This window comes from Bombina bombina, chromosome 7 (genome assembly GCF_027579735.1).
Source record: "Bombina bombina isolate aBomBom1 chromosome 7, aBomBom1.pri, whole genome shotgun sequence".
NCBI classification, from domain to species: domain Eukaryota; kingdom Metazoa; phylum Chordata; class Amphibia; order Anura; family Bombinatoridae; genus Bombina; species Bombina bombina.
Window position 1 is genome coordinate 333,348,050 of NC_069505.1, and position 26,848 is coordinate 333,374,897.

At 31.8% G+C, this 26,848-nt stretch overlaps 1 protein-coding gene across 7 annotated transcripts in view; it reads right to left on the reverse strand.

Moving 5' to 3' along the window:
- CADPS (calcium dependent secretion activator) overlaps positions 1 to 26,848 on the reverse strand; it is a 943,138-nt gene that overhangs the window by 212,191 nt on the left and 704,099 nt on the right. For 6 of the 7 annotated variants that reach the window (XM_053720994.1, XM_053720992.1, XM_053720993.1 and 3 more), the window contains 3 exons: positions 13,133 to 13,239; positions 6,533 to 6,689; positions 1,363 to 1,504 (listed from right to left, as the gene is read on the reverse strand). In XM_053720994.1, the coding sequence (XP_053576969.1) occupies positions 1,363 to 1,504; positions 6,533 to 6,689; positions 13,133 to 13,239 (406 nt within the window). Of the gene's footprint in view, positions 1 to 1,362; positions 1,505 to 6,532; positions 6,690 to 12,345; positions 12,355 to 13,132; positions 13,240 to 26,848 lie in introns of all 7 variants that reach the window. The other variant, XM_053720989.1, reaches the window with a different exon arrangement.

The following is a 26,848-nucleotide window of genomic DNA, read 5'->3' on the forward strand; positions in this document are numbered from 1 at the left end:
GTCTGCATATACATTTTAGATTTCTTTGGTATGTTACTTAAAGGGACAGTCTACACCAGAATTGTTATTGTTTTAAAAGATAGATAATCCCTTTATTACCCATTCCCCAGTTTTGCATAAATAACACAGTTATAATAATATACTTTTAACCTCTGTGATTATCTTGTATTTAAGCCTCTGCAAACTGCCCCTTTATTTCAGTTCTTTTGACAGACTTGCAGTTTAGCCAATCAGTGCCTGCTCCCAGATAACTTCACATGCATGAGCACAGTGTTATCTATATGAAATACGTTAACTAACACCCTCTAGTGGTGAAAAACTGTTAAAATGCATTCTGAAAAGAGGTGGCCTTCAAGGTCTAAGAAATTAGCATATGAACCTCCTAGGTTAAGCTTTCAACTAAGAATACCAAGAGAACAAAGCAAAATTGGTGATAAAAGTAATTTGGAAAATTGTTTAAAATTACATGCTCTATCTGAATCATGAAAGTTTATTTTGGCCTAGACTGTCCCTTTAAGTACAAAAGGTGTTGCTGATATCAAACAATGGTCACATGATAAACATTGTCAATAGTTTTAGCCACTGTATTGGGTATAATTAGACACCTGCTGATACAGTGCAAGGAAATTAAACAAATACTGCTGCTCTGGACATTATAATTGTACAGGGCTAATTTTATTAAAATATACTAAAGTGGTTTTAAATATTATGCCAAAACTGTTCATCACATTTTCTCATACATAAAGCTCTACATTAATTTTTTGTCTTTTTTTATTTTTTTACAAAAAATGTAATATTAATTCTGTTGCATAGACAACTTAGGATGGATGATAGATATATATATTTGCTAGTTCATACTATCATTAATGATCATTAATTATTTATGCAATGATGTGGTATTTTTAATTTATCTATACAATAATGTGTTATATTAGTGACATAGTAGTTAGTGCTATATTTTTGTGTTGTTTGGCGTGGTGTTAGGATAAAAGAAGTCTTTACTAAAAAGCAGCTTACTAGAACCCCCTGAATTTCATAAACACAATTTAGAAATATTGCCGCAAACCAAAAATACTGCAATGAAATGGTCCGGTGAATCTTATATCCATCAAGGTGTACAATTCTTTTACAAACACTGAAAATAATTTGTTAAAATGTATCTGAATGTAACATTCTTACACAGAACAAGTATATACGTCAATTGATGTCAAATTATTTTCATAAGTTACCATCAAAACATTATACAAATATTAATAGCGAACTATGACATTGTGATTTGTAATCTCAAATAATGAATTTAATTTGTGTAAAATGATCAAGTCATCTGCCATAAAACTCTTATTGTATCAAAGATTTCCTTACTTTACTGGCTCCCAGGATTCCCGCTCAAAGCCCCTGTGAATTGATTGCGCTATTGAAGACTCCATCAGGTCAACATATCTGACAACAAGTGGAGCAAATAGGTCTTGAAGGTGTTTGTGGAATTTTCCATTGCATAAATTATCTAAAATCATAAGAACATCACAAAAGTTTAGGAATTTTAGATCATAGACTATTAAAATAAAAGTACAATATTCAGATTTAACAAAGGAAACCTTATAGTACACAACAAAGTGAATTGACATTATTTTATTTATTTTTAGTGTATATTGTATTTTAATAGTAACATGCTGTATGCATCATAGTTACAGGAAGTGGAAACATTTATTTTGATATCATTCTTTGGGAGAATTAGATTAAGAGCATGCCATTTGTTAATATAGAGTATTTGGAGCTCAATTTAAACTTAAAGAGACATTGTACACAAGATTTTACTTTGCATAAATGTTTTGTAGATGATCCATCTATAAAGCCCATCTGGGAGTGTCTTTGTAACAATGTATAGTTTTGCTTATTTTTTTCATAACATTGTGTTGATTTTAAGACTCCTAACAAAGCCCCAAAGTTTTAGATTTATACTGAATACTGATGTCTACAGACTCCAGCTTGCGCCTGTTTTTTTTATAATCTGTCTTTTTATATGCAGAGAAAGGGGGATGTTTTCTCAGCCCCTTTCAGTGGGTGTTCCAGCCTAACCTCATCAACAGTGCTAAACTGGGAGCTTCTAAGTAAGTTTTTAAAAGGGTTTTATACTGGATTTTCAGATCAGTTTCTGTGCATATTTTTCTTTATAGTAGGGTCTATTATATGCAGTTATATGAAAATTGGTGTATACTGCCCTATTAAAATCCCTTGTAAAATAATCAAATATTCTAATGAATTAGAATGATTCCTTTACAATGTATAACTAAGAACTATTGCTAAATATTATCTTCACTGAAAAACAATCTATTTTAAAAGAATAAGGTATTGTCACAAAAGTTGAGTAATTATCTGATTAGGTATTAATATTTCCTTTGCCCATGTTATTCTAAGGATCTGAAAAATACATAAATAAGGAAAATGATATACACACATTAGAGAGAAAAAAAAGTAAATAGAAATGAAGCACATAAAATTCAGCAGGCAAATAGTTAGTTTGTTAGAATAGGGATTTTTTAAAAATATTTATTGGGCAAAAGAGCTTAATAACTTTTGGGCAATGTCCTACGAAACAGCCTTCCAATGTTTATGCCCAACCAAATGCCCTTTTCAGGGCTATCTTTTTTTTTATTTTTTTCGGGTAGGATATTTTTTTTAAGATTAGGGTTTTTTTCGAATAGGGATTTTTTTTTTTATTGGGCAAAAGATTGTAATCACTTTAGAGTAATGCCGTACAAAATGCCCTTCTAAGGGCTATGCCCAACGAAACACCATTTTCAGGGCAATCTTTTTTTAGAGTAGATTTTTTTTTATATTATGAATATTTTTAGAATAGGGATTTGTTTTTTTTATTGGTCAAAAGAGCTTAATACCTTTAGGCCAATTCCCTACAAAATGCCCTTCTAATGGAAATGCACAATCAAAAGCCGTTTTCAGGGCAATCTTCTTTTATAGGGTAGGTTTATTTTTAGATTAGGATTTTTTTATTTTTTATAAAAATAAGGATTTGTTTTTATTGGTTAAAAGAGCTTAATCATTTAAGGGCAATTCCCTACAAAATGCCTTTCTAAGGGCAATGTCCACAATGTCCAATATAATGCCCCTTTCGGGGTAATCTTTTTTTTTTAGGGTATGTTTTTTTTATTGGGCAAAACAGCTGTTAGACTTTAGAGCAATGCCCTACAAAGTGTCCTTCTAAGGGCAAAGCTCAATCAAATTATATTTTCAGGGCTATTTTATTGGGGGGGGGGGGTAGGGTTTTCTTTAGATTAGGGATTTATTTAGTTTTTTATTGCTCAAAATAACTTAATCTCTTTAAGGCAATGCCCTACAAAATCAAATGCCCTTTTCAGGTCAATCATTTTTTTTAGGGTAGGGTTATATTTTAGATTAGGATTTTTTTTAGAAATGGGATTTGTTTTATTTATTTGGCAAACAAGCTTGATCACTTTAGGGCAATGTTTTTTTTAAAATGCCCTTCTAAGGGTAATGCCCAACCAAATGGAGGACTTTTTTTGCCAGTAGTGCAATATATTCCAAGGGAAGCCCTGCAGGTTAGGTACAGTGTTTCAGCCATATTTGGCTTGCCACCTTTTTAGTGGAGAGTTTTTCCAGTGTGAGGCTGGTAGTGTAGGTTAAGTTACAGTTAGGTTAGGAATGTATTATTTGAAGTGTTCCTACACATAAATCGTTTTTTGTTTCAGTGAGTGCATTGTTTGTGCTGCGTAGGGACACTTCAAATACATCTCCCCCACTGCTGAGATTGGGGACAAGTGTCAATGTAGGCCACCTTTTGCACAAGCCGTGATCCCTATAATTTCCAATGGGAGACACATCTTCAGTTGCCAGCACTTCACGGTTCAGCCCCCTTTTTTAAAATATATTGCCAGACCGACAGGGCGGGGATGCAAAAAAAAAAAAAAGACATTTTCTAGTCGGTCTGATGAAGCTTTGAATATCATAGTCTTTGAGAGAACAATTGAAAATTAACATTGCATTACTTATCTCTCCTAACCCCACTGGGCATGTAATTCCTTCTGCAAGCTATGTTTATACCACTTTTCTATATACTAGACTTAAGCATAGGAACTTTCAGTAAAGGTAGCAATACCTCAGTAAATCATTTTTTTAAATGCAGAAATAAAGGTAAATAAGCTATTTGTAAACAATTTAATACACTCCAGCAGGTAAAATAAAGTGGATACAAATTAAAGGTAAACTGTCCCTTTAAAGCAGAAGTCTTTTTATTAATAACTTATAGTTTGTAATCTTTTTGGGCACAACCCTACGGTATTTCTTTTCTTTAGCTACTATTTCTTTTTTTACTATGAGTCACTGTCATTATGTACCCATACTCATGTGCCAAATACTACAAAATTTGTCAGCACTTTACAAATAAATGCTAATAATAAAATTCACTACATTACTTCTGATTTACAATCATTTGAAAAAATGTATTTGGTAATGATAACAAATGCAATAACAGTGCTGTTAACTAATTCCTGTTTTTGAAATCCGGTTGTACATAACTAATACTGAACATGTGAAACGTTAAGTAAATCAGGCTAAAAATCCTAAAAAGTCACTGATGTGTTTTCTTATAATATACCAATTTTATTTTTCAGTATGTAATGCGAGGCATAATTTTACAAATCATTTAAATTAGACATATTTTGGGGGAAAAAAAGCAATGCATTTGAAAATTGGCTTATGAAACCTTCAAGACAGCAGGCAAAAGGCAGCAAATTATCTTTAGATTAGCAGATGGCTGACTTCTCTCAGCATCAAATACTTCCCATAGCCCTTCTCATTCCTATCAGTCTAGCAGATGGAGCTGATCAGTAGAAAGGAAGATCCTCTGTTTTAGATCCAATAATTTGTGTGTGATGGAACCTATCAGTGACCTCACACATAATACAATAGGACAATTTATAATTGTAGGGGATGGTTTGGAGGCTTGAACACTTACAGGCGTGAAGTTAAAGGGACATTAAACACTAAATACATGCTAGATAGAATGATGCATTCAAATAAAAGATTAGTTCATGACTAACATGTAGATGTATTTTTTAAAGTTTCATTAGTTGTTTAAAAAGTGACAAAATAAGTGTAAAGTTTTAGTGTCTATAAAACACTGGGAGCTGCCATGTTGTAACTTGTGTTACCTTCTCTGCTGTGGCCAATTAGGGTCAGTTATAAATAGGTCACTAGAGTGTGCAGCCAATGGTTGTGCTGGATTTAACAGTGTTCTGCACTTCCATTTCTAACAGGAACTGAAAAGCTCACAATTTCAGAATGAAATTACGGGCAAAGAGGACAAAATAAATAATGAAAGTATATTGCAGAGTTGTTTTATAATATACAATTTATCATTTTATATTACCATCTCAAAGTGTTTAATGTCCCTTTAATTTTTTAGATCTTAACTACAAATTTATACTTGAAATTATGCCAAACATATTGCGGTAAAACTGGAGTTATCATATGGGTGCTAAATTTAAACGTTCAATAAAGGGGGCTTGAAACTATATTTATGCTAGCAAGACTACATCATTTTTTAAGTTATGTTATCTTTAAAGTGGTAATAATACATCAAATATTCTGGTGCAAATTATCTACAGAAGGTTGACCTATCTTATTGTAATGCAATGTTAATTTAACACATCTACAACATCAAAAGAATAACTTCTATGGCTCATTTATTTTGCCGCGTAAAATATCATGAGATTCAATCATAAAATAATCATTTTAAGCATACTTGAAATTATTTATTGATACATTTCAAAATGTCATAACATTATCTTTGCAACCAGAGCCAACACATTCACATACTAGCTAAGAATGCACTAGACCCAAAATATACTTAAAGGGACATTAAACACTAAATAAATGCTAGATAGAGTTATGTAATTAAATAAAAGAATAGTGTATGTATTTTTTAAAGTTTCATTGGCTGTTTAAATTTTGACAAAATAAATGTAAAGTTTTAGCTTCTTTAAAACAATGGGAGCTGCCATGTTGTAACTTAGGTTACCTTCTCTGCTGTGGCCAATTAGGGACAGTTATAAATAGGTCACTAGAGTGTGCAGCCAATGGCTTTGTGGAATATTAAAGTGTCATGGACTTCCATTTCTAACAGGAAATTAAAAGCTCAATTTTTAAGAATGTAAGGAAAAGGGACAAAATAAATAATTAAAGTATATTGCAGACTTATTTTTATATATGTTATTTATCATTTTATATTACCATCTCAAAGTGTTTAATGTCCATTTTATGTATTGGTGCATAACAAGTAATAATAAATAACTCTCTCAAATGTCATAACAAAGACACCAAGCAAGTTCACTCCCAAGATGTTAAAATATTCTATGGAGCGTGTCTTTGCTTCATAATATCTTTGCTATGGCATCTAAAATTGTATTATATGTCTGTCTGTCTATCTGTATACAAAGCAAATTGTTACAAATAAATGACAGAACAAAATGATTTTAATCAAAACAAAGATACATACAGTCAGTGCGGAGGAAATCGTTTATTAGCTGGAAAAGTGGAAAACTGTCCCAAGAGTCTGGCGGCTGCACTTCTAATGCTGCATCCATGTCCACGGCAAAAAGCGAGAGAAATGTCTCTGCATGTTCTACCATTAAGTCTGACCACCAAGCAAAAGCCTTCAAATTTTATAAAAGGAAACAAAATAATACAATTAATCAAACCTAAACCAACATTAGTATTTCTCATTACGGAATTTTCAGAAAATTTTGGATTCTAGAGAAAAAAAAACTTATTGTAAAGAGAACAGTTTTCAATTAAACTGCAGTATGAATGTAGATTTTAAGACGGTAATTACTTCTTAAGTCTTAAGTGTTATTTGTCCCTTTAAATTCTGCAATAATTCTGTTCAGTTTACAATAATTTTTGTGCACTCTAATATCATGCTCCAACCTTTTAAAGGTAATTATTTATTTCTAATTATTGTTGAAATAAGGGAGCTCAGGTAGAGTTTCTTCACTGAGTCAATATTAATTTGTTAACAGTTATCTGTATAATTCCCTTAACTAAATTCAATTTATAATTTTAGCAATACAATTTGGTGGTTCATTTATTTAATTTTTTTTTTAAATATGTACTTTGTTCATCAAAAGATGTATATTTTAGACATGACTAAATGATTTATTTCTTAGATCATGTAAAAAACATACAGAAAATATATGTTAAATATTTTATATAATTTAGAGTCTCCAGTGAAGAATCTCAAATTCATGCTCATGGGGATTAAAAAATTTAATTTACATCTTGCCTTTGTTGGAGTGCCATTCACATCATACACAGTGGAGATGTGAATGTGTTTTAACGCATGCGTGTTTCGTCAAGAAAACTTAGAAGAACATGCAGTATGAGTGGCCCTTTTTATATATCCTTAATTTTGAGATTTAAACATTTGTGCACATTGGTAAAACTTCAAAAATACTAGTAAGATGTGAAATCACTGCTTATTAATCAAACTTGTTCAAAACTCCTGTGATTCCCAGAATATCCCTTTTTTGGCTAAACTTTGGTAAATTCAAATTTACTTTTTTATTCAAAGGAATAAAAAAAATTAACTGTACACTTAAAAAACAATAATTTGTACATTACCTTTATTTAATGTGATTGGCAAAATAACTTTATGTCTTCATTTGGTTATTTATTGTTGACCTTTTGTACACAGTTAAGTCCAACTACTTCAGACTTAACTGTGAAACTACAGTTTTGTTTGTATTTTTGTTTTATTTTGTTTATCACTTACCTCATAATAACAAACATCACCAAGTATTTTTCTAATTAAAAGTTTTTTTTTGTTTTGTTTTTTGGAAAATGAAAACAAAAAGAAAATACATTGGAATCCCATGTACAGAAACCCAGCAAGGCTTCTAAGTAAAATTCAGATCTCCAGAGAAATAAATCATCACCATATATCTTACTCAGCATAGTAGAAAGAAAATAATAATAATCTAGTGCCTTTCTAGAGTAAATTTAGATTCTACTATACCATGGGTGACAAACCTATGACACTAGTTTGCTGAACATTCTCCTTTCGGCTTCCACTATATTGTTCAGTTTCATTGGCTGCTTAATAAATTATTTTCTTATGAATCAATTCTATATTAGCATAAAGCCTTCATTGTTGAAAAAAATCTAAAGGATTTTTAAAACGTATCATGGGTGCTAGAGAAACTAAAAAATATATATATAAAAAAATAATGCCACTCTAATGCACAATCTCTCAAAAATGTTCACCACCCTTGTACTCCATTACTGAATCAGTGAAACTTATCTAAATAGATATACAAAGCAGAATTTTCACTGCAAAACATGCAAATCCTTGTCTCATCTGGTTTCTTTCTCAGAAAAGGAGAAAAATATTTCAAGCAAGATTTGATTTCCTGTTTTAAGTCCACATTAAAAATGTATCAAAATATAGTTTCCAGAATAAAAATATATGAACATTAACTGTACTTTAAACTTGATTATAAGCACCAACATCACAGTGACTGTGACTTTATTTATACTAAGATATTTTAAAATAGATACGCTGCCTAAAAATATATATTTTATATATTATTTATATTAATATTGTGTCAAATGGTGTTTCAGGCTGTTTGAAGCATTGTTTTAAGTATAAATGTATTTTATTGGACTAACTATGCATTTTTAAAGACAAGATTCCACTCTTTGGTTTTGAAGCTATTATGATCGGTATGATAGAATTTAAAAAGTATGTCTTGAAATACAGAAAGGTGACAAAGAAAAAACATCATATAAAGTTCTGAGTACAGGGAGAAAATTAGTGTTATAAAATCACAAAGGGGCCTAAGTTGAAATCTGCCCTATGTGCATATTTATGCTCGTTGGTATAAAACAAAAACAATAGAGTGGAAAAATCTTTACAAATCTTCATGTATATAAAATTTAAACTATTAAGAAACAGTGTTATATGATATGAAATTCTGGTAATGTATTAAGAAACCAGAATCTACATGTAATTATGTGTCTTTTAAAGGCATTGTGAGCCCAATAATAGCTAATACTACTTATGGAAATACTCTTTTCATTTAAAACCTGAATCACTGGATGAACACGGCTACTCTAATTAATTGTAGTTTAACCAAAAAACCTTACTGAAATTCAACACTTCATGTTGAATACACACACACTTGCGTATGCAAAAAAAATATCCTTTATTTACTATATAATACATAATGCTTTTAATCTGTGGTGATCTAAAAATAACTAATAATATTAATACTAAAAAAATAAAAATAGATAATAAAATAGTATATAAACATAGTTATAAGCAATGCAAGAAATGCATCCAGACTAAACACATTTTTCAAATATCAGGACATATTTGATAGAATTGTTGTTGTTTTTAATTATAATATTTTAATCTATATTTAGTAGAAATAAACTTTTTTTTAATTATTTTTTTAAAAAAAGTCAAAATTATACATGATATATGTTTTTTAAGATAAAATATATTTGTAAATGCTGAATAACTGGAATTTATAGCAGAATTTATTTTTGCCTTATATGTTTTAACCTGTCTTAATTATGTCACAAATATGTCACAATACCGTACTGCAAGTTCAGCTGAGTGATAGCAAAAAAATCTATAAATTAACACCTTATAAAAAAAAAAAATGCCATTGCTTCAAGTGAGCCAATTGATATTTTTTAAATATTTATTAAGGTTGAAATAGCTCTTAACTTTTCAGCTTCTGATTAAATAAACTGTCTTTCTCTTGAAACAATATATATTAAAACTGCTGACACTAATGCACATAATAAAGATAAAACATTTTCTTGATTTTGTACAACAAAACACTATTTAGCCCTATGGGACAGCTTTACAGGTGACTATATTATTATATACATAATCTTAAAATTAATATTTAAGTAAAAAATAAACTGATATCTATTAATAACATATTTTATGTTTTGATTAATGCCCCAAAAATACATTTAGATCCCAGAATAGCTACGTGCACTCGGATCCTTTGTGAGAATCCAAATGCAGAAGTAATCAGCTGTTCATTCCCTTTGGATATTTTCGTAGCTGGATTGATTCCTGTAAAAGATCCCCACTCTAAGATCTGTGCAAATCCAGATCTTAGAGTTGGGATCTTTTACAGAAATCAATCCAGCTACGAAAATATCCGAAGGGAATGAGCGGCAGCTTACTTCTGCATTGGGATCCTCACAAATGCAGATACCTAGCCCAGAAGCTTGGCTGAGCCCGTGCTAATATTAGCATAGCAGGCTATGTTGTGCAGACCATATAATGCTATGATCATGTCATTAAGGTAACTGGTCAAAAGTTAGTTTATCTTCCTCAAGTTATGTAAATAAATATTCAGAGAATGGAGCCAGTTAGTTAAAAAAAAATACTTTATCAGTATTAAGCAGTTTATTTTTTTACTAAAAAAAATATATATATATATATATATATATATATATATATATATATATATATATATATATATATATATATATATATATATATATATATATATATATATATAAATATATATGAACTATTACCAACTATTAAGATAACTGTCCATTAAGATACACAGTTTGGGCAAAATTCATCAGATAGCACATATTAAATTTTGGTTATACACAGGGTGGATTTGATTTAAATCACTAGTCAATAAGACTCAATTTAAATTTACTAGGTTTACATTTACTCAATTTAAATAAAGGTTTAGTTTTTAGAATTATAACTTTTCAAATTATTTTTCCAGTTATATCAGAAAATTGATGCACTCTCTCTAGTTTAATCATTTATATTTTATCAACTTTCCAGCTGTAGTTTATAGGAACGTGAAAAATTATCATTACCTTAATAGTAACAATAGTTCTATTTAACTAAATCTCTAACATTATAGGTTTCACATTCATTTGTACTGCTTTCCCCTCTCTTCTAACACTTATGTCCTTGTGCAGACATATTCCACTCCAAACAATCTTCTAGTCATTGAGCTTCTTGAAACTTATTAAGCTGATTCTGTTTGCATATAATTGCAGGAGAACAACAGGATTAAAGGGACATAAAAATCAAACAAACTTTTATGATTCAGATAGAAGCAATTTTAAACAATTTTCTAATGTTCTTCTATTATCTAATTTGCTTTGTTCTCTTGGCATCCTTGGTTGAAAAGCACGCCTAGGTTAGTCTCATGAGCAGCAATATACTACTGGGAGCTAGCTGCTAATTGGTGGATGCACATAAATGCCCTTTGTCGCTGGCTCACCCAATGTATTCATCTAGCTCCCAATAGTTAATTGGGGCTTCTTCGACAAAGGATCCCAAGAAAATTTGATAACAGAAGTAAATAGAAGTAAACCTCAAAGTTGTTTAAAATTGTATGTTTTATCTGAATCATACAATAAAAAAAGTCTATTTCTCAACTTTGTATTTCATCTCATAATATTTTTGAGAACTGCAAAACCAAGAATATGTGATAATAGATTTTAGATGGGATAAAATATCCCAAATAATCTTTCAAAAACCTATAGGACAGCATGATATGACATTGTGAAATGATTAATAAAATTATTTTACCAAAAAAATTAAAATAAACATTACAGCAATGAATATACAGCCTCATGCCTCAATAGCCTTTAGATAATAATATATCTTAAATAGAAAACTAATTTTATATAGATTTTTCCTTAAAAAGAAATGTATTCAAAAGAAATCCTATTTAAATGGAAAAGAAATCTGATTTAAATAAAAAAAATCGAATTTAATTTTAAAAAATCTGATTTCTTCCATAACATAACATAATAGTTTTTTTTAATCCACCCTGGTTATAAAATAATTAAAAACAAAATTGTAAAGATACAATTTATAGATGATATTTTTTTTCTTTGCAAATTCATCAAATATTCAAGTTTGTTTAGACTGCTGCTCAGATCAGAATGGGACAAGATTAACTTTAACAAAACAGATGAGTTCAGCCCAGCAGATCAACTAATTATTATTGTATTAGGTATTTACTACAGACATGGGTGATACAATAGGTATAGGAAAAAGGTTAAGGTAAGCTGGGTTGTGCTGGGGTATAGCTGCAATGCTCTAAATTATACCCATCGCTACATGCACAATCTGTATCCCGTTGCACTATAGTGTGTAGACATTTCACAAGCAGGTTACTGCTACATTGCTTTGATTAAACTACAAAGGAGGTAAAAAAAGGTAAAATCCCATCAGAAACATGAAGGGCATGCACAAAATATGACAGCAGGTGACTCAGTTGGTTGAGTTTAGCCACATACCTCTTTCCCCTGCCAGGACCATCCAAGTTAGAATGAATAGTAGAAAAACAGGGAGGAAATTTAAGTATGTAATCAGGCATTAACTGGGTCTTTTGGATTGTGTATTAGAAAAATAATTAATGGTACTATATGGTATTGTTGACTTTTTGGTTTGAGTTTGACTTAATATTTACTGATGTAACTCTAAAGAAAAAGAAAAGACAAAAGAAAATTTGTTTGTAATGAGCAAAATATCTACTCATTTAGAGTATTAAAAATGAATGTATCATAAGGGTTACAAAAGATAGCAAAATTATTTGTTTATAGATTAGACCAAAGCATCAACATTATTTTTTAATTAATTTTTGTATATTTAGCAAATAATCAAAATTTCTTAATGCAAAATTTTAATTTTGTACAAATAAATTAACATAAGGGCTGTTTTATAGTAAATTGTAGGTACTAATACTCGCACTAATTATATAATATATATCAAATCTTTATATGCCACATGTAATATTTTTGTTTTTAGAATTTAAGTGTATCTGTAAGTGTGGATTTCAACAAAAACTAAGCCAAATGGGCACATTATATAAATTGTGGCCTTTTCCAAATTCAAAATTATTAGCATTTCCTTCTAAAAAAATTTCAATCTGCTGAACCCAAAAACGTGTTTATCACAATGAAAGTTTCTTTCTGTGAAATCCAGGCATTACTGTCCTGGAGAAAAGTAGAAGACTTGAATTTGAGTTGAGTGAATTATATTGATATAGATTACCAAATAAATACCATAGAAATAATTGCTTACCTCTGCGTGGTGTTCTTCATTTTGTTGTAGAACTTCAATTACAAGTTCTGCAAGGCGTATTGTGTCTTCTAACTTTTTGGCGGGGGTTACTAATCGTCCTACATTTTCTAAAGTACAAGAATATGAATTAGGAAATGTTCATGGTGAGTAAGAGAACAGAAGCATTTGCAGGTACACAAACGCCATCATATTTTACTACCATATAGTACATGCAAGTTATAAGAACTAAATAATTAATGTTAAACCATTCATAACATAACATTCTGTTAAATAAAATAAACAGTGCTCCAGCTTTCAATGTCTAAAAGTCTGCAACTATATTAAACAATTTAAGTTCAAACTTAATATAATAATAATTATAATAATATAATTTTTTTTGGGGGGTAAATCATTTAACATGCTTAAAGTTGCATATTTAGTGAAACTGTGCACAAGGAATTCTGAGTGTGGGGAGGACATTGATAAACAAAGATAAATCACTAAAAGCTGATATCCAATTTGAACTGTTAAAAAAAAAAAATAGAGGTCTGTAGGTAGGTTAACTGGTTTTGGAATTCCAATATGTGTTATACAGAATTATTTTGCATCTAATATCTAAAGTGAGATTGTAATTATTTTTCTATTTATATACAAAGTATCTGCAGTAAAAAGTTAGTATATGGATTTATTAAAGGAATTTTGAAGGGACTAAAACATTTGAGAAATAGAGTGAATTAAATTAATGTTATGTTTTTTAAATTTTGTAAACCAATGCCTTTTAAAGCTGGGAAGGATAATTTTAAAGATATGTCAAGAGAAACAGGTGCTGTCAGTATAACTGATGCTCAGCTAATCTCCTCAAAGAGTCTCATCTATCCCATGATGCAACCGCTGATTGGCTGCAGAGGTCACATCTTAAAACAAATTAAGAATTCATTTAGGTGGATGGCCTTAAAAAGCCACATTTACAGATCTACAAATTACCTAAAACAACCTTAAAATGCTTTAAGTTTCAAAATATAAAAAACAAAACAATTTGCTTTAATAACCATTTTCTGTGTATGATATCTGTTCTAGTCACTTTAAAACCCCTTAAGGTAAATGGGTAACAGGAAAATATTCTATTGGCAGCTATTTGTTTCTATTCTACTATATTCAATGAGATTTATGAGATATATATATATATATATATATATATATATATATATATATATATAATGTATTATGTATTATGAAAAAGTCTTCACATACATAATTAACACATCATTTTATTGGACAATATTCCATCAGAAAAAATACTCAAAAGAAAAACAAATTGCAATATTGCAGATAAATATTCTTGTTTTTGATAAGCTTTTTTAAATAATACACTAACAGCTGGAGCACTGACAAATAAAAAAAAATAAACATGTACCTATTGAGAAAACAGTTCAGACATTATTTGAAACTCATAAATATTAATAATGTCATGCAAAATGTTATGTAACAACAATGTTATTTTGTGCTGACATTCATATTTGGAAATGTTGCATGTGCCAGACATTGCTAGACAAAGAAAATGGACATATTGAAATAAGATGCTTTGAAAGCCTACATTGGAACTAAGCTAAATTAACTCCCAAAGAGCTGGAAGGAGATGTCAATGCACTGCTCAGCAGTGCAGGGCATTGTGGGTCCTTCGTGCACTGAAGGGTTTAGGAACAAGGGAACGAGGCTAAGTTCTACGAATCAGATAAAATAAAGTCAATACGGTACTTGGTATTTGCTTAGGCAAGCCTTTGAGCCTTTGAGTTAACAGGTTAGGCTGCGTTTGCATAGGTGGTGGTACAGGAGATGCTTTGGGTTTAGGCCGATGTGCTGGGTCATGCATGACAGAAAAGAGACAATAAAACATAAGGAGCCATATGAATTTTTACATAAAATGACAAGTGGAAATATTTCAAACAAAATATGATCAAATACAAGTGGTAGCAGTCTACACGATTATTAATTACACTCACTACTCTAATCAAACTAAACAACTACGGTTAGTTATACACATTTACAGATCTGTTAGAAGAACAAAACATAGACTTCAGAGGCTTCCTCAAAACTAGACAGGTGGACAACCAGATTAATAAAACTAGACTTGCAGATATAGTTACAACTGTAGCTATATCGCAGTAAAAACTTTATTGTGAACATTATTATTCACAATAAAATATTACAACATAAAAGTAGGACATACATGAACATCAGAGAATTGATTACCAATACCCTTGGGTTCCCTTTGATGGGTAGATGACAATTCCACATATTTCTCAGGTATTCTTAACTTCATAAATCCTATCACTATTTTTTTTTTAAATTAACAATTGTATTATGAATATTATTAACTCAGTGGTTAATGTATTTAACACTAGATGGATTTGACACCAGCGAAACATTTACTTATTTATTTTTTTGTAGTTTTAATTTGTTACTTCAACTAAAAAACATATTTTTTTACATTTATTAATAAAGTAGTTGCTGCGTTTTCTATGTTCTTTATTCTTTATTTATTTACTATTTTTATAAACTGAAAAGCAGTCTGTAATAATATTATTTATTCTGGCTTCTAACAGGAATCAAAATCTCAACACAGGGAAAACAAAAGACCACTATAGTTCAACCCCTTTACCCCTCCCCCACCTATAATTTTGTAATTTTGTAGTCCATTTGTATCATGTTTTCAATGTCAATGGAATATACTGACTATTGTAATGCTACCTTACTACTAAATTAAAGATAAACATTAATGCTGGTTTAAAATAGTATTTGAACATAAAATGGATCAATGTGTCCAGCAGTAAGAACTGTTTATGAATACAAACCAGGATGAGTTGTTTTATGTATTTTTATATGGATGTGTTAAGATGCTTACAAGTCTACCCAGGGGTGTTGCAAGAGCCCAAGACATCATTTTTGTGCTTAACCTGATGCTATTTTCCATAACATCTCTCTTGGTTTATTACACGGACACCACCCCTTAAGTAAAGTGTCTATAATCTCATATACTTAGATCAGTTGTGGATTGTACTATAATTCTACAAACAAGTAATAATTATACAGCATGTGATCCCATAAACAGAGATAAAATGTAAACAGCCTGCAGTCACACAATAGTGCAGAAATAACTCCCCGTACAGAAGAGTAGCTGTACATGGAATATATATATATATAAATGTAGCTTGTAATAAATGTTATTTAACTCTATTTAAAGTCCCTGTCTTGGCTTCTAGTGGGGAACAATCATGGCTGCATCACCCCTGAGCATATCCTGTTTCAATCACTACATCAAAACTGTTGAAACAAATGGGCTCCATTTATCAAAGCCCGGGTAGACGAGGTTTGCAATTTTGAACCTTGAACCTGAATACACTGCCCACAGTTAACAATGCTCAATTCACTGATAATGCAATACCTTCACCTGCTTTGCGCGCAAGGGGGGCTGTCAAAAATCTCGATCCGATTAGATTGAGATGATTGTAATCCACCGCCTAAAGTGTTGCGGATAGGTAAAGTACGACCCCTGCTACTCAACAAGGTCGCTTTGAGCAGTTGGTCTGAAGAAGAGGCTTGTTTGCTCCGAAAAGTCACCTGGAATAAACTTTTTTACCACTATTCAAAGTCCAGTGAGTGAGGATCTAATTTTGAATATATATATACATATATACTGTATATATAAATAACTGTGTGTGTGTGTGTGTGTGTATATATATATATATATATATATATATATATATATATATATACACACACAAACACACATTTTATATATATATATATATATATATATATATATATATATATATATATATATATATATATATATATATATATATATCATTATGGGTTATACATTTTTGCAAAATGCAAATCTAATAAATAATTCAGTAATATCATATACAGTAAAAGTCAGTTGTTCACAACCACATAAAACAAAATATATATATTTTATTTATATCTGAAGATTAGATTAAATTTTTTGCATGCGGTAACGATTCTGCAAAAAATAAATCTTTTATTTTTTTTACGCATTGTCTTACAAATTAGACAGTAAAGCTACAGCATTTGCTGATATGACCTGTGAATTATTCTTATATCCTTTTGTCTAATTTAAACATGTATAACATCTGTCACTTTTCAAAATGTGTGCTTTCTAATTGTTTCAATCCTTTTTAATTATTTTTAACGTGAAATACTAGTGGTTCTCATATTGTGGCTTGAATCAAACAGCAGAGAACCATGCCAGCTCTATCAAATATGTTACTTGCTATTCCAAATGTTAGAGCACAGTAATCAGTGTCTGACCCATCTGTCATATAGTTTACAATATCAGCAAAGCAAAATGATTTAAAAAATGAAAATAGTATTCTCTTCACAATGCACACAGAAACAAGCATATAATTATGTCAGTCTGAAGTCTATCTGCTTGGGTTTGCTTTCAGCGCATGTATGTAATATGGAAACATTGCTATTTCAGTACTACAAATACATTTTCTTGCAATAAAAAAACTATTATGTATTAAGGCATACACACACACAGATTAAGCTTTTACAGATTCTGCGTAAATTTAACATATTAGGATCATACTTTACATATGTATGTGTATCTTTTACAAATTGCATTGCACTTTGTATTTCTTCTATTTAAAATAAAACTGACATTTTCAGTTTCCCAGAAAACGTAATTACTTTATATAGGCCTGGTAAGCAAAGATTATCTACGTTGGAGAGAATTATAGTACAGATTTTACAGGAGTTAAACTCATTGAATTGCATGAGTAAAAGTGCGGCACCTGGAAGTCCCAGATTGACGAGAGATGCCTTCCACAGAAAGAAATGAAGCTCTCTGAGATAAAGAATTTCAAAGGGGAGAAAAAAGGTAACTTAAGTACACATAGGGTTAATATAACGACTCAGTTTGCATCAATTACAAATTAAACAAAAATGTTTTCACTACATTTTAACTATAGTTTAGTATATTTTACTTTTCTCTCGGTTAAATAAGTGTATTGTGAATTTTGAGCAAACTTCACCTTCATACAGCTGGTGAGAAAAATCAGCGAGACCAGCTTGTTTAAAATGCTTACAGCATTTCACAACTTGTGAGAGAGCTTCAGACATACATTACTTTGGGAACTCCCCTGTTCATCCCAGGGAACTTCCCTACCCCTCCCACTTTTTGTAGATCTGTTTTATTTTACAATAGAGAAAATACAAAGTGTAATGCAAGTTGTAAAAGAAACACAGAAATATACAAAATTATGATGCTAAATTGTTAAAGTAACACAGAAACGTTTAAAACATAATCAGAATTTGAAAAATCACTGCTGGATCTAAATCTAAATGTATAAAAATAAAAAATAGAAAGTGCAAAGCTTAACTGTAATAATACTGAAAGGAACCAATCTGAAGTAATATAAAATACACTGCAGAAATGCGTAAGTGTAACAAAACTCTCATGTCATGCTGTGCTGTATTGCACTGGGATTGTCACTCCTTCATATACAGGGTCTGATATTCAAAAGCTTGTCACTCAGGTAAGATGGTAAGATGATCTATGACATCTCGTTAGTATGGAGATGTCCCTAAATGTGCATGTGGAAAGACAAGGTCTAAAAAAATTCCATAGATTTCTCTCAATGCGGCGAGCTTTTGAATATCAGGCCCACAGAAATTAGAGAGATCTTACAGCGCTGGAGAGTTCTACCCCTTTTCTTTGAGCAGTCAGTGAGTTCAGCCCTTGTGAAGTCTGCACTAAAATATCTCTTCAAGCAGTGGAATCTTTAAAGGGACACTGAACCCAAATTTTTTCTTTTGTAATTCAGAAAGAGCATGCAATTTTAAGCAACTTTCTAATTTACTTCTATTTTCACTTTTTCCTAATTCTCTTGCTATCATTATTAGAAAAAGAAGGCATCTAAGCTTTTTTTTGGTTTCAGTACTCTGGACAGCACTTTTTTATTGGTGGATGAATTTATCCACCAATCAGCATGAACAACCCAGGTTGTTCACCAAAAATGGGCCAGCATCTAAACTTACATTGTTGCATTTCAAATAAAGATACCATGAGAATGAAGAAAATTTGATAATAGGAGTAAATTAGAAAGTTGCTTAAAATTTCATGCTCAATCTGAATCACGAAAGAAACATTTTGGTTACAGTGTCCCTTTAATCATTAGGCCCAGAAAGAAAGAAAGAAATAAATAAAGAAAGAAAGAAAGAAAGAAAGAAAGAAAAGAAAGAAAGGGTGAAGGGGGAGAAGGAAAGAGAGAAACAGGGAGAGATCAGTATTTATGTCCCTTTGAAACATATACCTATAGGTAGTATACGCAAGTATACATTTAAGCATATAATTGTTAAAATTTTGAATTGGGACAATAATCCTGGAGCTTGCAATTCAGAGAAATAACGTTCATTAGTAGAAAGGCAGTGATTACTATCCCACAAATACCTAGGTATATTACAATTTAATATAGTCCCTAAATTAGACAAAACTCTACAAAAACTTTTGAAGCCAACTCACTAACATTATTATATATTTCACGCAAATTTGTTACCATCATTAAATTGTTCTCCTGCTACTATACAGATTTGTTGCAGGGAAAATGTATTTTTTTATAAACTCTCCCATAAGTTTTCATATTGATCAGAAAAATGTAAAAGTTAAAAAAAATAGCCTTACCTCTACCCAACCAGCAATGACACAACTGTGTCCCCTCCAACTGGTGCCTATAAACTTTGCCCTGCATATCCCTCAAAAGCTACACAATACCTCAGTGCTGCTTTTTTATTAAACTCAATGTGAAAACTTTCATGGGGCAAAATAAAGTGTTGCATGAATATTGAGCAATTTATGTTCTGACAATGCAATTTTTAATATATATGTTTAGGTGGACCTCACAGGAAGTACATGATTGTGTACAAGGTCCCAGTATTCTGTTGTTCATTGGCTCATAGGAACAGCTACCCGATAAAAAGATTAGTTTATTTAGCAAAGGATATATATTTTTTTCCAGAAGACAAAGCACAATAATACATTTCAAAATTTCCCTTTTAGATTGAACAGAAAAATATTTTGAATATCATATGCCTTTAAATTGCTGCAGACTAGTGTCTAGTATCTAACCTAATTTTTACGTATAGATAATATACATCCAAACATAACCTTTGTATTTACTTGGCAAACCAATCCCAAAAGTCATAAACAGATATGTTAAGTAATTACAATTGCACACTCATGCTCACATAAACACACACACACATATACATACCCAAACACATACACACAAAAATACACACACACACAAACGCATAAACCACACAGACACACACATGCACACACACATACATACACACTAACACAATATACAGAATCTTTGGGTATTTTTTTTTCTTGACTTGGTCTTCTGTGTTTGTTAAACATTACTATGTATCTTGTGTATGCTTGGCAAAACACTAGAGGCCTTAAATTCACAAGGAAATGATCTACACTATGTAAAATATGTTGATAGTCCTTAAGGGCTGCATATATTTTTACAAAAGCAACAAAATCCTCCCCCTTCTTCCCCACAGATTTCTTTTTTTTACATAGTAAGTTGAAACACCTAACAGCCAAAATAATAAAGTGCAACATAACTGCAGAGAAAGAACAAAAATAGCGATTAACCTTTTTAAAGGGACACTCAATAAAAATTAAACTTTCATTATTCAGATAGCAGTGACGTGCAGTGACGTCAGAGGCTGGTGAGGCAGTGGCTTGGATACACCTTCATTCTTTAGATATCCTTTGTTGAAGAAATAGCAATGCACATGGGTGAGCCAATCACATGAGGTATCTATGTGCAGCCACCAATCAGCAGCTACTGAGCATATTTAGATATGATTTTCAACAAAGGATATCAAAAGAATGAAGACAATTAGATCTTAGATGTAAATTGGAAAGTTATTTAAATTGCATGTTCTTTCTAAATCATGAAAGAAAACATATGGGTTTCATGTCCCTTTAAATGGTGTCTTGGAAAACTGGTCAACTTAGTAAACATCTGATTTTAGTCTAAAGGATTGTAACAGAAACACTTGCCAGATAACAAAATGCTTGCTCTGATTATGAGATCTAGAAATCCATGCCCATTAAAATATATGTTTAAAACATACTTTTTACTTTAATGCTGCAAATTATGCTTATAGATTCTTTCATTATTCAGTAAATATAAAAATGTCTTGATCCAGTGGCGGCTGGTGAAATTTAAAGATGGTGGGGCGCTTGACCCTACCCCTTTAAATAAAGCCACACCATCAGATGGCACTAACAATTCATTAATTAAATAAATGAAAGGTAGACAGAAACACATACACAGAGGGTTAGAGAGAGAAAGAGAAAGACACACACAGAGGGTTAGAGAGAGAGAGAGACACACACACGCAGAGGGTTAGAGAGAGCGAAAGAAAGAGAGAGAGAGAGAGAGAGAGAGAGAGAGAGAAAGAGAGACATACAGAGGGTTAGAGAGAGAGAGAGAGGGAGAGAGAGACACACAGAGGGTTAGAGAGAGAGATAGAAAAAGAGAGAGAGACACACACAGAGGGTTAGAGAGAGAGAGAGAAAGAGAGAGAGAGAGACACACACAGAGGGTTAGAGAGAGAGAGAGAGAGAAAAGAGAGAGACACACACAGAGGGTTAGAGAGAGAGAGAAAGAGAGAGAGAGACACACAGAGGGTTAGAGAGAGAGAGAGAGAGAGAGAGAGAGAAAGAGAGAGACACACACAATCACACACAGAGGGTTAGAGAAAGAGAAAGAGACACAATCAAACACAGAGGGTTAGAGAGACACATAAGGGATGAGAGAGTCAGAGGGGGAGGAAGAGAGACAGAGAGACCATGGGGAGAACAACACATGAGGAGAGAGATGGATAGATAGATAGATATAGATAGATAGATAGATAGATAGATAGATAGATAGATAGAGAGAGAGAGAGAGAGAGAGAGCGAGAGAGAGACACACACACAAGGGGGGAGGGAGAGAGACCACTGCATTTTTAAGTAATAAAACAGCAGAGCTACAGAGAGTTCAGAAAGTGAAGGCAAGCTGTTAAGTTAGTGGGTGTAAAGGTTGAGGAAACAAAATACAAAAACGACCCTGCTGTAAAAGAGTAAAAAAACACTAAACCACATTCATTAAATTATAATTTTCACTAACAGAATCTCTTTCAGTGAAATCTAAGGTTGTAGAACTTACTTCAAAGATGTGTCTTAAACACTGCTTATTGACTGAATCTCTTCCTGCTCTGCCTCTGTCTGTATTAAGGAAATGACAGTGGAACATTCCACTGCACTTAGAGGGGAAGTACAGAACTCTCTTTTTCACTGTAGCAAAAGCTGGCAGCTTCACAGCACAGCAACAAAATGAATGAAAGTAGTTTTTTTCCGTTTTTGTTTTGTTTTATATGATTTAACAACCAGCCCCAACCCTAAGTTCCACTTACTAATACCTCTCACTGGATTGGGTCAGCCCAAATAGGGCTGCCTCAAATAAGCAGTTAATGGGCCATCCAATGATCTTAACCACTGTCATCCAGTAGATGGCGCAGCATGTTGTGTAATGGTGGGCAGACCTGCTTGTGCCTCTCCATTGCAAAACATGTATCTGTGAAGAAAAAAAATGCTGGGGAAAAAAATTGCAATTTTTTTATTTTATTTTTTTAAAGCCCATAAAAAAATATATATTTTTGCCCATATGAGAGGTGAAGCACTGCCTCACCTGCCTCTAGTGACTGCACATCACTGTCAGATAGTGCATGCAATTTTAAACAACTTTCCAATTTACTTCCATTAACTAAATGTGCACAGTCTTTTTATATTTAAACTTTTTGAGACACCAGCTCCTACTGAGCATGTGCAAGAATAAGTGTGTATGCATTTGTGAATGGCTGATGGCTGTCACATGGTACATGTACGCATTTGTGATTGGCTGATGGCTGTCACATGGTACAGGGGGAGTGGAAAAAGACATAACTTAAAATTGTCAGAAAAAAATCTACTACTCATTTGAAGTTCAGACTAAGTGCTATTGCATTGTCTTGTTATCTTGCATTTGTTGATTATGCAAATGTACCGTGTTGACTGTTCCTTTAAGTTTATTGACATTAAAGGGACATTAAAATAATGCATTCAAGAGACGTTAAAGTTGTTACTTTTTTTTATTTCTTCATCAAAAATTGTGACAAAAATAAACATTGTTTTGCATGCCCGTGACCCACTCCCTGAAAGCCTCTCTACTGTTTATCTTACTTTGCTGTGGCAAATTAGGCAAATATATAAATATTCTCCTGCACATATCAACCAATCACAGTGTAGCATATATAAAATTTAGGGTTTGCACAGTGCATCAGTTTATTATTCTCCAACAGAAAAGCATACATGAAGCTAAAGGATTGGGTGATACAGACTATGTTTGGTTGTATTGTCTTAAGCCTACTTCATACCTAGCTATGGGGATAAAAGCACTGTCTATATATATATATATATATATATATATATATATATATATATATATATATATATATATATATATATATATAAATAAATGCTCAAGAGCCTGCAAAACACAGTAATAAGTGGGTCCCATGTCCTTTCATATAAAAACCAGGGCAATTGTTTGTGGTTAGTAGTGACTCAAAGGGATCAACAATTATATATAGGAATTCTAAAATCAAATATTAGGAATATTATTAGAGAAAAAAAGCAAATATTCCTAAAACCTATAATTAGGGTTGCCACCTCAGCCATGTTTTCCTGGACACTTATGAGTTACACATGTTGCAGGGTGTGTAGGGAGGAACATGTATTGTGTTTCTGGACAGCACTATTCATATTTCTCCCTGCATACCCTGCAGCATGTGTAACTTATAAGTGTTCTGTATTTTAAGGGATGAGTGGCAACCCTACCTACAATTGTTGAATCTAATTAATTTGATTACAGGTTTTGTGCCATATAAGACTGTTTCTAAATTTACATCTATTAAAACATACTATGAGGTAGATTTATCATAGTGCAAGTGGACATAAAACGATGTAGTCCTTGTGAACTGCTGGTGCAATGCGCCCCCTGCACATTTGCAGCCAAACGGCCGCTAGCAGATGGTGTCAAATTCAATGAACCCGATCATATTCGATCGGGTTGATTTCTGTCCACAGCCTCAGAGCAGGTGGACAAATTATTAAGCAGCCGTCTTTAGACATCAGGGACATCAAGCTCCATACGGAACTTGAAAAATCGCCCCCTATATCTTGTATTGCAAATTTATAACATTACTATCCAGCTGTGGAAGGTTGAAGATACATTTGTCAAAACATGGAAAGAGCTGACAGATTCTGTCAGCTTATAAAAAGCTTAATAAAAAAACTAATACAGCACAAAATAGTCCTGTTATAAAAAACAAATGGCCCTTTCAGGAATAGGGTGTAATGGGAGAAGTCAGACATTGTTTTGTGGCAGAAAAGACTGTGGAAACTACATTACCCAGCAGACTTAGCAGCAGTGCACATGGTGATGATGTCACACAACAAAATTGCATGTTGAATTGTCAGGAAATAATCTTCAAACTAGCTTTATCAAATTAACATTCTTTATAATCATAGGTGTTTTCATTTTATGTTGAATAAATATTAAGATAACAGACAAGGAACATTGCTGGGAGTGTGTTTCTTATAATGATTTTAAAACAGTGCTTGTTGCTTAGATGGCTGGTGATGCCACTATTTTCATTAGCAATTTAGCAGGTTTGTGGCAGGCAATGCTTACCTTACAGTTAAGTCCAAATTAAACTTTCATTATAGGACATTTAATTTTAAACAACTTTCCAGTTTACTTTTATCATCAAATTTGCTTTGTTCTCTTGGTATTCTTTGTTGAAGGCTAAACCTATGTAGGCTCCTATGCTGATTTTTAAGACCTTGCAGGCTACCTCATATATCATTGTCTGGCTATGAATAGCTAATACAATGCACTGCTAGTTCATGTGAGCTTATAAATGGCATTTTGATCACTCCCGTGGAGTTATTTAGGAGTCAGCACTAATTGTCTGAAATTCAAGATTATAAAAAGCACTGAGATAAGGGGCCTATCTGCAAAGGCTTAGATAAAAGATAATCACTGAGGTAAAATTGCATTAATATAACAGTGCTAGTTCTGGAAAGCTGGGGAATGTCTTTTTTTTTAAATAATAAAAATTTTGGAGTAGACAGTCCCTTTAAAAGAGCAATAAAGTCTAATTTAAAAAGAAAGACAAACATTTCAATAAAATGCATACTTGCTCATGGTCATTTTATTTTATGCAGTTTGAGAACTAGATGCAAAGGGATTCATTTTCACACCAAAACATAAATAAATATGTTTTAAAAATCCCATACTTAAAGGGACAGTCTACTCCAGAATTGTTATTGTTTAAAAAGATAGATAATCCCTTTATTACCCATTTACCAGTTTTACATAACTAACACTTTTATATTAATATACTTTTTACCTCTGTGATTACCTTGTATCTAAGCCTCTGCAGACTGCCCCTTTATTTCAGTTCTTTTGACAGACTAGCATTTTAGCCAATCAGTGCTGACTCATTAATAACTCCACAGGAGTGAGTACAATGTTATCTATATGACACACATGAACTAGTGCTATCTAACTGTGAAAAACTGTCAAAATGCACTGAGAAAAGAGGCGGCCTTCAAGGGTTTAGAAATTAGCATATGAGCCTACCTAGGATTTGTATTCAACAAAGAATACCAAGATAACAAAGCAAATTTGATGTGAAAGTTGTTCAAAATTGCATGCCCTATCTGAATCATGAACATTTAATTCTGACTAGACTGTCCCTTTAACATATGCCAGGCCTGTTTTTCTCTGATCACAATACACTTCTTAATACTTAAAGGGATAGTGCACTCTATAATGTTCTCCCCTTAAATGTGTTCACAGTACTCCATTTTATCTACTGCCATTTATTTAATAGTTTGCAAGTAACTCTTTTACTATGGTTGCCACCCAGCTGGTACTGATATGGCCGATATTTTTAAGGTTCAGGTCAAAGTTGAAAATAAAGATTAAATATAGAAATAAAGATGCTATCTTGGCCAAACTTCTAAGTTTATTGGAATTTAACTACAAACGAATGATCATTTACGATCAGTCATACAGGTATATTTATTGATTTATGATGTGTAATGATTAAGCAAATATATTCTAATGGGTATGGCTGGTATTTTTTTTCAGAAAAGGTGACAACCTTTACTTTTATTTTTTAGAAAAGCTATGTAATTAGGAGACAAAAGCAATAATTAATTTCCTAGTGGGTATAGGAGAAATAAAGAGATTTTTGTATCTGAAACAGAAGGTGGTAATCTAAACTCCAAGCCACAATTAGCATTTAAATACCTAACTATCAGGCTGTATGTTTAGACACAGATAAAACTAACAGGTCTACTTTACCTGCAGGCTCATATATATATATGATATATCATATATGATAGGCATGTTCTTTAGAGCAACAATTGATAATTTTTATGAGCAAAACCAGTTATTTCAAATACAAAAATAAAAAAAGTCATTTGAAACACATTAAGGGGGAAAAAATTGTATAGTACAGTGTTCCTTTAACAACACATTTAAAGGAACATCTTTCACTTTTTGAATTAAAAAGCTAAAAGGATTAACCCCA